This window comes from Pollicipes pollicipes, unplaced genomic scaffold, assembly GCF_011947565.3.
Source record: "Pollicipes pollicipes isolate AB1234 unplaced genomic scaffold, Ppol_2.1 Scaffold_4881;HRSCAF=5763_pilon_pilon_pilon, whole genome shotgun sequence".
NCBI classification, from domain to species: domain Eukaryota; kingdom Metazoa; phylum Arthropoda; class Thecostraca; order Pollicipedomorpha; family Pollicipedidae; genus Pollicipes; species Pollicipes pollicipes.
Window position 1 is genome coordinate 8,565,940 of NW_023596576.1, and position 13,628 is coordinate 8,579,567.

The following is a 13,628-nucleotide window of genomic DNA, read 5'->3' on the forward strand; positions in this document are numbered from 1 at the left end:
ACATGACAAACTTTCCCACATGCGCATGCACCATTCCCAAATCTCAACACCTCCACAATCCCTCGATCCAACACACCCTCACAAGTCCCTCGACTACGCTCGTCTCGTCGGGCGGCGCTCACCTGATCAGTGACCTTCCCAGGTGTTGGGCTGGTCGCTGGCGGGGTCAGCCGGGTCGGCCAGGCGGGGGCGGCCGGCGCCCGGGCCCGTGACTGGCGCGCGTCCGCGCCGCGCCCGCTGCCAGCGGCTGCCGGCGCTGCCTGCCGCCGAACGGGGCCACCGCCGACCGATCACTGCACGCCACTGCAGGCCGACCGGTCCGGCCGGCCGGCGGCCGCCGCACGGCACGGACCGGGCAGCGGGGGCTGGACACTGCAGGGCGGTCAGGGCAGCCGGCCGCCACACGACACGGACCGGGCAGCGGGGGCTGGACACTGCAGGGCGGTCAGGGCAGCCGGCCGCCACAAGGCACGGACCGGGCAGCAGGGGCTGGACACTGCAGGGCGGTCAGGGCAGCCGGCGGCCACACGGCACGGACCGGGCAGCGGGGGCTGGACACTGCAGGGCGGTCAGGGCAGCCGGCCGCCACAAGGCACGGACCGGACAACAGGAGCTGGACACTACAGGGCGGTCAGAACAGCCGGCGGCCACACGGCACGGACCGGGCAGCAGGGGCTGGACACTACAGACCAGTCAGGGCATCCAGCTGACAGGCTCCATAGGCTGGTCACACCGTAAGGGGGACTGGTTACTTCAGACCGGGAAAACCGGCCGGCCGTCGCGCGGCACAGACCGGGCAGAGTAGTCGGGACACTAAGAACCGGAAAGGTGTTCTCTGCACTACAGTCCAGAGACGGAAGCAGGACACTGGATGAGTCAAGACAGACTGTGAGCTTTCTGCAGGCCGGTCAAGAATATCATGATTTTGCTCATCGGCCCATGTGACTGCTTTGATCATTACTGGCGCATCTTATGCAGCCTGTAGACAACGGGCACTGAAATATTAATGGAATCTGTGGGGTTTCAAACTAGAGTTCGGAAGCGAAGACCATTCCACCGTTATGCCATTTGTGACGCAAATCAAAGCCAGAGGGCCGACACTATACGACCATCCCGCTGACTCCATGAGCTGGTAGCGTCGCCACGTCATCAATGGAGTAGAGCCAGTGGCAGTTATTCGTGACAGGAATAAAACCCGTCGTTCTTCATATGGGTGCCCGAGTAGTCATAATCCTAGGACGCTCATGCCCCCACTTGAAGTAAATATTGAGCACACAACCATCAGCTCTCTAAATCACATGCTCGCTGGCGCTGCTCCTGCGTACCAATGCCGCAGTTTGGTATTTGGAAACATTCAAATGTAATATAACTCAGCAATAACATTCTTTTTCTTTTCGTTTTTGCACTGACTTGAAGCATGATGTCGACAAGGGCAGGTCAATTTCGAATCAACTTTTTTATTTCGTTGACAACAGTGATGTGTGCGGAAATGTAAATTATGAACACTGCGCCAGAATGCGGGTAGATTGTGGAGTTCGCTGGACAAAGAACGCAGTGTCCGTCTTTTATTGTTGGCTTAGCGTTGAGCCAAACTCGGCTGTGCCTTTGGGTCGCTGGTCTTTCGCTGCTCATATTATGACCGGATCCGTCTTGAAAAATGCTCGGCAACAATGGCATCGTTGAAAAAATCGAGCACAACACGCAATTTGCTTTCATGACAACCCTGAATCGCCTCGTGCAGACCGTATGCCAATCATCCGCACCAGCAACTGCTGTGCCGCTTCGCGTGTGAGAAGCTGCAGATGTGAACCCAAAGCACAAAGCATGTCAGCTGGTGACGTCACGCAAGTCAGCGTTGGGAAAATTTCCCCCAGACAGCACACCGAGCACCTCCCCTTATGATTGATTCCGGGGGTCTGGCGGGAGTTGGCTCCTTCTCAGAAATCTGGTAACCAGCAGGAGGCCTTATGGTCACTCATGGGATTGTCAACCCATGCCAATGTCAGACGGAAAATTTGCTGCGGCGGTATCAAAGTTATCTGCATCAAGGCTCCAGATAAAGTGCTTTCGAAAGCAGGATTCCCCATGGTGTGCAGTCGTCACCATATTACACTTGCAACGAAATTAACAGGCGTCTGCGGCTTGAATTTCATAGCACTAATATTCTTGCTTACGCTGCCGCAGTGCACTCCTAAAAATGTTTTGCATCGGGTTCTCCGGCTTTGTTCCTCAGTTATGCGATGCAACGGACCTTAAGACCTTAAGCTATTCCTTCCTTGAGAGGATGTCACACGGGATATCCGTTAACATCCATTTCGAGAGCCGCGTTAGCAGTCTAAGTGTTATTATGTGAGAGTTTATTCGCTAATTTTTGGGCGGATCCGCTTCGTTACTGAGAAGCAAAGCGAGCAGCTGTGAACCAGCCATGGCCAACTCGCGCTAGCAAAGCTAACACTGATTACATGTGGGAACTCGGCATCATAAAAATTACGGAACTTAGCCGGCGTCCGCCTCCCGAGTGCCCAGTCGGCGCCCGGAGCCTCGCACCCGGTCGGGCCCGCCGGCGGCGGCAGCCGCTGCGAACTCGAGCAGCGGGTCGCTGGGCGTCGGCAGCTGGAACGGCCCCGAGTCACGCCACCGGCCCGCCGCCGCGTGCCGGGCGCCGGCCGGCGAGCCGCGACCGACGGCCTGCCTCCACGAACGCGGCCCGCACACTCGGCACGACGGCGCGCAGCGGGCCCTGACGCCACTCTCGCCGCCGGCACGCGCCCGGGAGGAGCTCAACCATCGCTGTTCGCGCTCACCCGGACCGTGTGTCGTCCATGGGCGCCTGCTACCGGATCGTAAGGTCCGGTCCGTCACGCGAGGTCGCTTCCCCTCCCGGCGGCACCAGATGGTGTTCGGTGGAGTCTCGCCCGCCCCCTCCATTACCTTCTGCGGTCACCTCCTCCGGGACGACCTCGAGCGGCGATCGAGCGGGGACCCTCGAGCGGCGGTCCGATGGCCAATGGCAAACCAGTCTCACGCTGCCCCCTCCCCCTACCTCACAAGAGAGGAATAGGTGTGCCACTGCCGAGTCAACATCGAGTGGTTCATTATCGAGAGAGAGAGAGAGAGGGAGAAAGAAAGAGAGGGAGAGAGAGAGAGGGGGGAGGGAGGGCGAGAGAGAGAGAGGGAGAGAGGAGGGAGAGGGAGAGAGGAAGGGAAAGAGGGGTGAGAACAACAACAGAGCCCGCTCTCTTTGCCCGGGCGAGAGACCGTTGACGCCGTATTACCCCAGCAGCTGAGTGCGCCGTAAAGCCCAAATGACGACATCGAGAGGGAGAGTCGACGGTGACTCGCCTCCTATTTGTCGCACGGACTCATCCGGATTTTGGACGTGGACGTGGAGAGGCGGACGGAGGATTCGCGGCGGGCATCACATCGAGCTATGTTTGGCAACTGGCTGTAAACCCGACGCTCGCAGCCATGTCTGAATGAAGCGTCACTAAACAGCCAACAAATAAACTCAGATTGTCACAGATAACATCAGTCGGAGGCGCAAGTGACAAGTTGCTTCAAATTGATAACGCCGACGCCTGTCAATTGCGTGTGCTCAGATTTGTCCGTAAGCTGAGTTGTTGGCATGCCGGGTGGGCCCAAATCCTTATGTTAATAATTCGACATTCCGGTCATTACAGTCCATTACGTGGAATCAGATAAGGCATTTATTTGACTGCTAGTCCGACTGCTAGCCTGTGCAGTAGTCTAAATGCAGCGTTTTTACAATTCTACGTCAAATATTAAGTACTTACGTGAAACTCAAGGCACTATGTGGCTTGCGGCACTTTTTGGCGAATGTTCAGGCGTATCGAAGGCTTCCGTTGCATGCATCACTTGCGAAAGCTGTGCTTGGAGGCAAACCCTGATCAGCACGGGAGTATACACATGTAGTATGTAGCGTACCGTGGGAATTACTGCGAGCGACGACACGAGACATGGAGAACAATGAGCTGAAAGGCCCGGAATCTGAGACTTCATCAGCTGTCAGCAATCTGATCTCGGACGTCGGCAGCCCAGGCGTGACGACGACGCCTCTCAATCCCGGCTTTATTCTCTGTGTGATGGCACGGCCATCCATCTGAGTCTTCCATAGATCTATCATCCTTTTTCCCGATTGATGATACGCAATCTTGCATCTGACTGTGCTCATTTTTTAACTACATATGAGATGCTGAACAATTGAAACGCAGCCCAACTTAAGAGGCACTGATATGCATTTTAGCTGCAGCTACGACAAATGGTTGATTAACCATGCATGCATAATCATATGCTAAGTTATGCACTGCCTGCCTGCCTGTGTATTTCCCGCAGAAAAGTGCTACTTCCAAACCAGCACGACACAACTCGGCTTTATCCACTCACTCCCATGCTAAGATGAATTGTCATGAAATGTGAACGGGACCTCTCGGTCGGCCCGTTTTAAACCACGCGCTGGTGGCATGGCGCCTCACGCACCCAAATCCTCGGGCCACGTGACCAGCGTGCCATTCGCTACATTGCAAAGCTACTCCGCTGCCGGTGTGCTGATGTCGAAAGCACCGACCGCAAGCATTTGCGGCAGCGGGTCAGCGTGCCCGGCCACCGCGGCCGGTCCACATTGCCACACCCAGCGGGCGCCCAATGGAGCGGGCGTGCTCCCGGCGCGGCGGAACGTGAGACACACACGAGCCGCGTTCCCATCGTCTGTATATTCACCAGCACTGCCCTGCAGCACACGGCTTTGGCCAGCGGCACGCACAGCTATGTACACACATGCACAGCGGCTCAGGTCCGTTGTCGGGGACCGCACGCCTCGGACCCGACGGACCAGCGGGGACGCTCTGGTCCGGCGGGCTGGCAGCTCGGCGGAGAGCGGTGGCCAGGCGGCTCGCTGGGGCCCGGCTCCCGTTCCTCTGCGGCTGTCGGGTCGAGAGGAGGCGGCGCGCCCGCATAGGGGTCACCTCTGTGGACCCCGTGCGACGACCGGCCGAGAGACACACGTCTGGAAGCGAGCGCCGACGGGATGAGTACGGCCGTGGGGGCGTTGGAAAGGTTACCTCACGATTAAGCGCCAATGCAATTGTAGGACGTCCACTCTACGAAAGCAGATGTCTGAGATGCAGCTAGAGAACTGTAGACATCACATTTGCCATGAAAGATTGGGTAGAGTACATTGGTCTGACATTGCATGGTGAAAATTTGCAATGGGTGTTCGTGATTGTGATGCCTCATCGCCGTGTCGTAAATTGGCATCACATAAAATCGCGGGGCATTTAAACTTTGCGACGATGTGCAGTGAGAAACATCACGAGCACTGGAAAACTCACCTTCTGGTCAGGTGCCTCTAATGCTGAAGTCATCTCCTCCGGTTCCGGTCGCGCCAGTTCAGTTCTCAACACAGTCCAGGTCATCGCACGACATGGACTTCGTTGACCTGGAACAAGGCAGAGCCGTGAGCTTCGATGTCTACATGTGTAGCATGACAGGACACCACCAGTAACATCGTAATTATGCACGAAAACAGCCGCGCCTTTACATCTCGTGAGTGGCCGTACAAGAACATGTGGGATGAAGGAAATGGCCCCTACTCGGTGTAGCTTTCCACGATTAACATGATAATTAGCGCTCCCCTTCGAGAGAACTGCACAGTGTAATGACGTCATCGCGTCATCATCGCCAGGTTGCTCCGTCCAGCACGGCGAGAGTCGGACCGCGACTGCCGCATGACGTTAGCAACGCGGGATTGGGGCCCGGGTGTCAACACGCGTCTAAGCACTCTACTAGACCGTCGTCCGGGGAAAGCAACATGAATGGGTAGGGCAGAGCAGAGCACGTGCCAGACTGCTCGCTAGCCCGCCGCCAGCGGCATCGGACGCCCGCCGACAGAGCGGCAGCGGACCGCTTCCGGACAGCGGACCGCTTCCGAACGGCAGCCGCAAACCGCGACGGACGCGTGCGGCAGGCTAGTTTGTTTTGCCGAGGCCGGCTTCCTCAGCGCGGCACCGACAACCTGCAGCATTGAGCCATTAGCCAACGCCAAATCGAGCTGGGGTACTCCGGCCAGTGCCACAGGCACGTGGAGGGTGGAGAGCTCTCCACCGCGTCGAGACCAGTGTCTGACGTAAAATGAATTTTTCGGGCAACGCACAGAAAGCGCGGGAACAGACGAATGGCCTGCATTGACTACGTGCTTGGCTAACAAAAGACCTAAGCATATTTGCAGCGGATACAGAGTTATGTCTCGACTGACCATTGTGGGCAAATAAGATCCCAACCCTGTGCAAGCCTCAACAATGGCCAATAATGTTTTAATGAGCACTGTTAAAAGATCCATTGATTTTTAGGGATCATCAAAATGCCCCACCGTTAAAACTGATTGCAGGCATGTTCAGTGCAAATGGATTTCAGGTTCCATATTAGCCCTTAAGCTGATCCACCAGCCTGATCACCTTCATCTCTCAAGGAAGGAGAAATGACGACAAATGAAAGATCTTCGCGCGCAATTGATGCTGTCAAGAGACGTATTTCACTCGCCTGAACAATGCATTTCTAAGCTGTACCCTCTACACACTGGCATCCTATGCCCAATGTAAGGCGACCGATCCCCGGCAAGCATGATTCAGGAACCCGTCTTTCGGCTCTGTTTCGACATTATGTCAAAATAAATGTGGCGGATGGCGGCGTGATTCATTATCGCAGCCACATGTTCCTTCCGTCCCGTGTCTTTTATCAGCATAATCAGGGCGTTCTGGGGCGCAATCTCAGTGCTCATCGCCGCCGTAGCTCCGCCGCGGGCCGCGACGGGTGGGCAGCTCCGCCGCGGGCCGCGACGGGCGGGCATAATCCGGTCCGCGGAGGCCCGGCTTCAGGGGCGACAGCTGCGCCCGGTGGGTCTTACGGCCGGGAGTGATGCCCGCTGCCCGCCGCCAGCTGGCCGCGCGCGCGCGCGCGCGCGTGGGAGAACCCACCACTAAATTGGGGGAAACAGACCGGTGTAATTAGATGATCGCGTGGACGCGGCTGGGCCTTAATTTGAATATGCGAGGGAAAGCCTGCTTTGGAAACAGTGGGCAGACGTACACTCAGGAATGGCATGACCTCTCCCCCCCCCCCCCCTCCTCCCTCCTCCCCACGAATAGATCGGCGTTTCTGTTCAGTTCATTTCGGACGAGTGCATAATGAAATTTGCATGTTTACCGCCTTCGATGCATAACCTGTGGAAGATTCGATTGCTCCTTATTGGCGCTTCTCTTGTTCAGAATAACTGTATTTTTCCAGGCTTGTTATGGGTGTTGATACGAGGCCTGGCATGTATTCAGGCCAGATTCATGAATCTAAATTCGCTAGCCTGACTCCATTGTTTGGAAATGTTCAGAGAGCGAACTCACGAGTCCAACGTTTCCCAGATGCTTCTGTTTCACGAACACCTTCCAGCCATGCATCAAGCCTTTACCGGCATGATAATGAGCTACGTGACTAACACACCATTCTATAATGGCCAGCTATTTAGTTTGATTCAAGTCATCATATGTTACCAAGTCCTGAAGCAAAGGCAAAGCTGCCAAACCCCCTCCGTAAAGTACCATGCTAATCAGGTACGGTAGTGTTAATGTGCCTCCTTCCCGTGGGGACAGGACACATGTCTGCTTAGCTTTAAGTCTTGCCGATTGTAATGCTGGTGAGCGCAGGAATGCTAAAACAAATAATAAAATAATACGCTAAAGATACACTTGCCGAAATCGCACTAACCCAACCAACCTTACCAATAGGTGCATTATTGGGAATGCACTAAACTTCGGAGTGAAACGAAACCTTGCTCTGAATGCTTTTGCTGACTCTGAAATTAGCTACTTGGAAAAGATTGGAGCAAACTTCCAGTGTTCTTTTCCTCCCACTCGCAGTTCTGACCATTCATACAGGTGTGCAAGCACACCACCCAGTCACGCGCCGCGGAGCGGGACAGGGCAAAGTCCACATCGGTTCCGTCTCTCGGTGGCGCTGACTGGGCCCCGGCGCGACCGCGGGCTCAGAGTGAGTTTCGGGACAGGCGCGGCCGCAGGCTCAGAACACGTCCCGGGACCGGCACCGCCTCGAAGTGGGGCGACTCGTGACCGTCGGATGGGCAGGCCAGCGAGGACGCCGTGGACGGCTGCTCCACGGAGCCGCTCGGCCACGGCTCCTCGCGAAGCCGGCGCCGGCACGGCAGCGGCGCCGCGATCGGGGGGGGGGGGGGGGCCTGTTTTGACAGCCCGCTGGAAGGGCTCAGGGAGACCGGCTTGCCCCGCTGACTGCGCCGCCAGTCAGCTGACTGCGCCGCCAGTCAGCGGACGTCTCATCAGCTGAGCATCGCCGGGCTCCGGCGATAACGCTGAAGGCGCTTCAAGTAACGTCAGCAGTGGTGTTGCAGATTATCACGCAAGCTATAAAAACAGCAGCAGTGCTACTCTGTACCTAAGAGCTCAACAATGGATTGAACATTTTGCAAAGTATCCCATAGCAGCCGTCCGGTGCTGCGTAGATGTCTTGCGATAGTGTTTTACGCAAATCACCTGCAACTTTTTGCCTGCTAAATAAGTGCTGAGACTGGATGATTGCGGAATATAGCACAAAAAGCAGACGTCGTAGTAAGTGTGCTACATGAGTCTTACTTAACCCAATAACAGAGTGCAAGAATGACATTTGATGCATCACGCTATCCGAGGGCAGAACAGCACGCCTGTTTCACTCCGCGTCCTTCACGTGCTCGTCGGCCGAGGACGCGGCGCGAGCGCGGAGGCGACGCCGCAATCGACGCCTGCCGTCTGAGGACGTGCGTGGCCGGGTCAGTGACCCTCGTGACGCGTCCCCGCCCCAGTCACGAGCGGCGCGCCGGTGCGGTCTGTCGGCGCAGAGACGTGCGGAGCGCGCCGCCGGCCCGGCCGGCCGAGCCCGCACGGCTGCGGCTGCCGACCGCCGCCGAACGGTCCCGTGCCGCCCACCGCCGAGCACAGCCTGCACCTCGCAGCGCCGCCGCGAACCAGGAGCAAGCCTCTGGATGCCGTGATCTATGTGCGGTCGGATACTGATCGGTATCTGGCCATCTTGCCATGTACTGATCCCATTCGTTGATTGATTGCCATCGATTTGATCTGCTCGGTGATAGCAAAGCCCATAAACGGGTAATCTTAGCTGTCTTGGTCATTGACCGTTCAATTCCTCTCATGCCGTGAACTCTGATCTCGCAACACCTGACGCCGTGACCTGGACCCCTGGCGTGATCACCCGTGAACTTGGCCGTGCCGCACCTGGCAGTGCCCTTAGCGGGCAACGTTATCGCAGGTCCAATCAGCAAACGCACAGCCTCATTGGAGATATGAACGAGCTAGCAAGGTAAAACACATAGCAATAAATCAAGCCAACACGCCCTTTTGGCACGATTTAAACATACTCTGAGCTCTACGGAACAAACGGGTCGTTTCCCACCGGAGACAAATTTACGGCCCATTCCGTTTCTGTGTAATCAGCTGACTGCCCACGGACGGGTCATCGCGCTTGACCCGGGAAAAGCAGCCAGCATACTGATTGCTGCGCAACATACCGCGGCGCCCACTGCTGCGGGCAGGGAAAGCTGTTGTTGAACTTTGCGTTAACTTCCTCCGAGTACGACGTCACGTAGGCTGTAAGGTGTCTTCGGGGCTTCTGGCAGCTATTATAGACCGCACAAAAAGTTCCCTCAGACGATTAAGAGCGGTGGAAAACACCAATCAATAGACCACAATCGATCCAACAATCTGCCATCGGCGCACGAAAGAGACGTCCCTTCTGATCGCTCCTCAAACCAGTCTACCCACTACTTGAGCTTACAGTCGCTGGACTGTAAGCTGACAGCGCAGCGCCCCATCTCCCACGCTCCGACACCCTGCCCGCACCATGAGCCCCACCACCCGGCGCCGCCCGTGCCATGAGCTACCTCAGCCCGTCACCCCGCGCGCCGCGTGCCGTGCGAATCCCACCCGCAGTACGTCCATGTCGCAACGGCGTGGGCCGAACGCAGCGAGCGCGCGCGCGTGCCCAGGCCGACGTGTCTGAACAATGGCTGCTGATGAGCCCGGGCCGGGGGCCGCGCCGGTGGCCCTGACGGCCGAACAGACGCCCCGAAGCCACGGTCTGGCGATAAACGGCGGCTGGCCGAGACGCCGGCTTTCAGAGAAGCATCGCCCACCGCCGCAGCCGCCTTTGCCTGCCTGTGTGCGGCGTGGCGACACAGAACCACCGATTTGGATGTGTTCTCGAAGCGGTGCCTGGCCTCGGACAACAAGCACCTTTGTCTTCCAAGGCCGTAAAGGTTGCCCAAGGAGTGGAATTTACAGAGCGGGCACTCAGGGCATCGTTTACACGTTGAGGTAGCTTGTTCGCGCTGGTGTAGTTAAGAATTAGCATGTAGAACGAATCTACTGGGGCAACGGGAGCCCGTCTTATGCAAGAACTGTAGCGGGTCACGAAAGATGGGTGTCATTATTTCCAACATATCGCAGAAATCGCACATTTCTGATAATGGTATGGGCACTCCAAGGCTACTGTGAGCAAATATCGTTATTCATATGCGTTACTTGTTCCACCAGACCACATCACTGATTTGTAGAGGCACATTCGTGTATGTGAACGCTATATTCGTGAACGTAAACGTTGGCCAAATGATAACTTGCGGGAAATTCGCTGGTCTCCTTAATAATGCACGACGAGCCGGATGACTGCCACCCATTTTTTGGCATGCAAGAACGCGTGATACCGGTTGCCACCCAGCTGGGGCGCACGGCATCCTCTCACCTTCGGCGTCCGGCCTGTTCCCTGCGGGCCACGTAGAGCAGCACCTGCCCCGACCTGACCGACTTGAACACGACCACGGCCTCCGCGTGCGACAGTCCCTGCATACTCTCTCCGTTCACCGCCAGGATCTCGTCCCCTGGAAACGAGGGCGACACTTTATCTCAGCGGACGACGTCTCAGCCTCACAAGAACGCCATCAAACCGGCTGCTCCCACAGTTAAAACACCGGAGTGGTCGCAGCGTTGCCCTGGAAAGCGTGAGACGAAGATCGAGACGTTGCGGTCAATGCGTTACGGACTGAGGGAGCCGGCTCGAAATGAGAAGAAAGGCGGGATCGTGGGAAGATAACGACGCGGCGGGGAAGTGGACCCATGCAGCCTCGGTGATTCGTAGATCTTAGCTGTGTAGCCTTACCTTCAATCAATTTGCCGTCCTCTGCCGCTTGGCCATTGGGGAACACCGTCTTGACGTAGATGCCCATGTTGCCCTTGGGGGAATCTCTGCCGCCCACGATGCTGAAGCCCAGGCTCTTCTTCCCAGCTCCCTTCTCGAAGGTAATCGTCAGCAGGGAGGTGATCAAGGACTTGGGTCTCCGGGACGCTCCCGATCCGGATGACCTGGCACCTGACCTCTGGTCATGGCGCCTGCGCAGTAACTCGCGCACTGACGATACCGACTGGATGCTGGAGACGGAGTACCCCGAAACGCCGGAGAGCACCGACTCTGGCCGCTGATGCTCTTCCGTCTCGGAGGCGTCACACAGCTCGGAGCCAGTGGCCGGGTACTCGAGCGAGTCATCCGGGTCATCGGCGTCGTCTCGTGCCGCCGCCGCTCCGCTGCTGTCCGGCACAGAGATGACCACCACGTGCTGGCCGGCCTGCTGCTGGCTCAGTCGGTCCGGGTTGAAGTCCCGGGCTATGACGATGTCCAGTTCGGGCGAGGGGTCGCGCAGGATGTCCAGCACCGTCTCGAGGGTACAGCCGCGCAGCCGGCGACCGTTCACGTTCACTATCTCGTCGCCCACCTTGAAGCGCCCGTCCCTGGGAACAGAACAGATCAAATGACGCAGGCATAACTAATCGACATGGTTCTATAGCACCGTTCGAGGCCGTTATTTGATTCGTAACTTTTCAAGAATAACGAGTGAATCCAGGTTGACTTTACCTTGCAATGGCGCCGTTGGTCTCCATCTCAGCGATAAGGTAGCCGTGATGGACGTTCCTAGCAATGAAGATGCCCAGCGAGTCGCCGTCCGCCTTCAGGACGCGCAGCATCTTGAACTGTTTGCTGGTGAAGTCGGCCGGCAGCGAGGGCAGCGACGGCTGACTGGCCAGGCCGCCGTTCGTCTGTCCGATGTGACCTGTGGAGCGGGGCCGGGCCGGAGGGCGGCCCGTCTCCCGCGGCTCGCGCGTGCCCATCCGGATCCGACCGCGCGTCGGGCCGCCGCCGTCGGCCGGGTAGCCACCGGACGGCGTGCGGTAGCCCTCCTCCGACCGGAGGTGTTGATAACTTTCCGAGTGGGCACGCAGATCGGCCGTGGGCGTTCGTCTGGCGTAGAACAGGCCCGAGTCGCCATCGGCAGAGTTGGCCAGGCGCTCGTGCAGACCCAGGTCGGCGTGCTGCCTCCGTACTGTGTCACTGCGGCGCACCGGAGACAGAGTTTCGCTGTCGGACAGTACCTCATCGTAGTGCGCCCGGTCCCAGGGCAGCGACGTCTGCGTGGAAATCTCGGCCATCTGGTCCCGCAGCAGCGACTTGCGCGGAGGCTTGGTGGGCCGACTCTTGTGCGGCGTGAACTTCCTCTGCGGCGCTGGCGGCTCGGCGACCAGACAGGTCTCGTCGTCGGCTCCGTCCCGGAGCAGCCTCATCTCTTTCGGCTGCCTCAGGATGGTACCGTTGCCCTGACTGGCGAACGGGGAGTCGTCACCGTCCTGCACCTCAGGCCCGGGAGAGCCGGTGGTGATCTGGACGGCGCCCGCCGAGCCGGCTCTCTCGCACGCGCCGGGACGCGGCCCCCTCTGCCGCAGCTCCTGACTCGACACCTTGGCGCTGTCGTCACTGGACGCGCTGTGGACGCTGATTCTGCGAGTGCTGCCGGGAGGCGAGTCCTCGCTCCGTCGCGTGCCATCGCTGTCGTAGCCACTCTCGGTCGAGCAGACGTGGTTCACCGGCCGCTTGTCCACCGACGGCACGGCCTCCGACACACTGATGACAATGTTCCCGACGCTCCTGGCGCCGCACTGGGCGCCCGGGTGGATCGCCCGCTGATCCACCTCCTGTCCACCCAGGTGGTGGACCAGAGGAAGCTTCCGCTTGGCCGGCTCGTAGCTCTGCTGGGCCCGCCTGGTGCGCCCCTCCGCCAGGTGGCCCTCGTGACTCCGGGAGCGCACGTCTCCGATGGTGACTTTCCGCCTCAGCGTGACCACCCCAGGCTCCTCCGGAAGCACGGACAGGTGGAAGCGAGGCCCGTCCGGGACGGCGATGCTGCCCTTGACTCCCATCTCTATGATGTTCTCGCAGCTCATCGTCTTGGTCGGAAGGTAGGTCGACTGGCTCCAGGCGGCCGGCGCCTTGCAGTGCTTCCTCAGCTCCTTGAGGCTGGGCAGGATGGTGTGCAGCTGGCTGGTGGAGGCGCTCTTGTAGAGGCTGATGCTGCGCTTGACGGGCCGCGCCGGCCGCGGCGCCTCCTCCGCCTCCTCCAGCGCGGTCTCGGAGCCGCGCCGCTCGCGCTGCTCCGCGCGCCGCGCCACCGCCGGCCGCCGCAGCAGGTTACGGATGCTCTCCACGCGGTCCACCTTGGT

The 13,628-nt window shown here is 58.4% G+C and overlaps 1 protein-coding gene across 1 annotated transcript; it reads right to left on the bottom strand.

The window, feature by feature from the left end:
• Window positions 1–4,711: 4,711 nt before the first annotated feature.
• On the bottom strand, window positions 4,712–13,352 carry LOC119099743 (uncharacterized). Its single transcript, XM_037222805.1, has 5 exons — window positions 11,992–13,352; window positions 11,242–11,867; window positions 10,828–10,963; window positions 5,349–5,455; window positions 4,712–5,023 (listed from the first exon to the last, which is right to left on the bottom strand). The coding sequence occupies exons 1-4, from the start codon at window positions 13,350–13,352 to the stop codon at window positions 5,407–5,409; spliced, it is 2,172 nt and encodes a 723-aa protein (XP_037078700.1). The 3' UTR covers window positions 4,712–5,023; window positions 5,349–5,406.
• Window positions 13,353–13,628: the final 276 nt, after the last annotated feature.

Excerpts from the sequence above, each read along its gene's own strand:
- LOC119099743 (XM_037222805.1), bottom strand. The coding sequence starts at position 13,352 with ATGAGCTGCGAGAACATCATAGAGATGGGAGTCAAGGGCAGCATCGCC. Across the intron at positions 11,868-11,991 it reads ACCAACGGCGCCATTGCAAG|GGACGGGCGCTTCAAGGTGG; the intron begins GTAAAGTCAACC and ends TTCTGTTCCCAG. Across the intron at positions 10,964-11,241 it reads GGACGGCAAATTGATTGAAG|GGGACGAGATCCTGGCGGTG; the intron begins GTAAGGCTACAC and ends CCTCGTTTCCAG.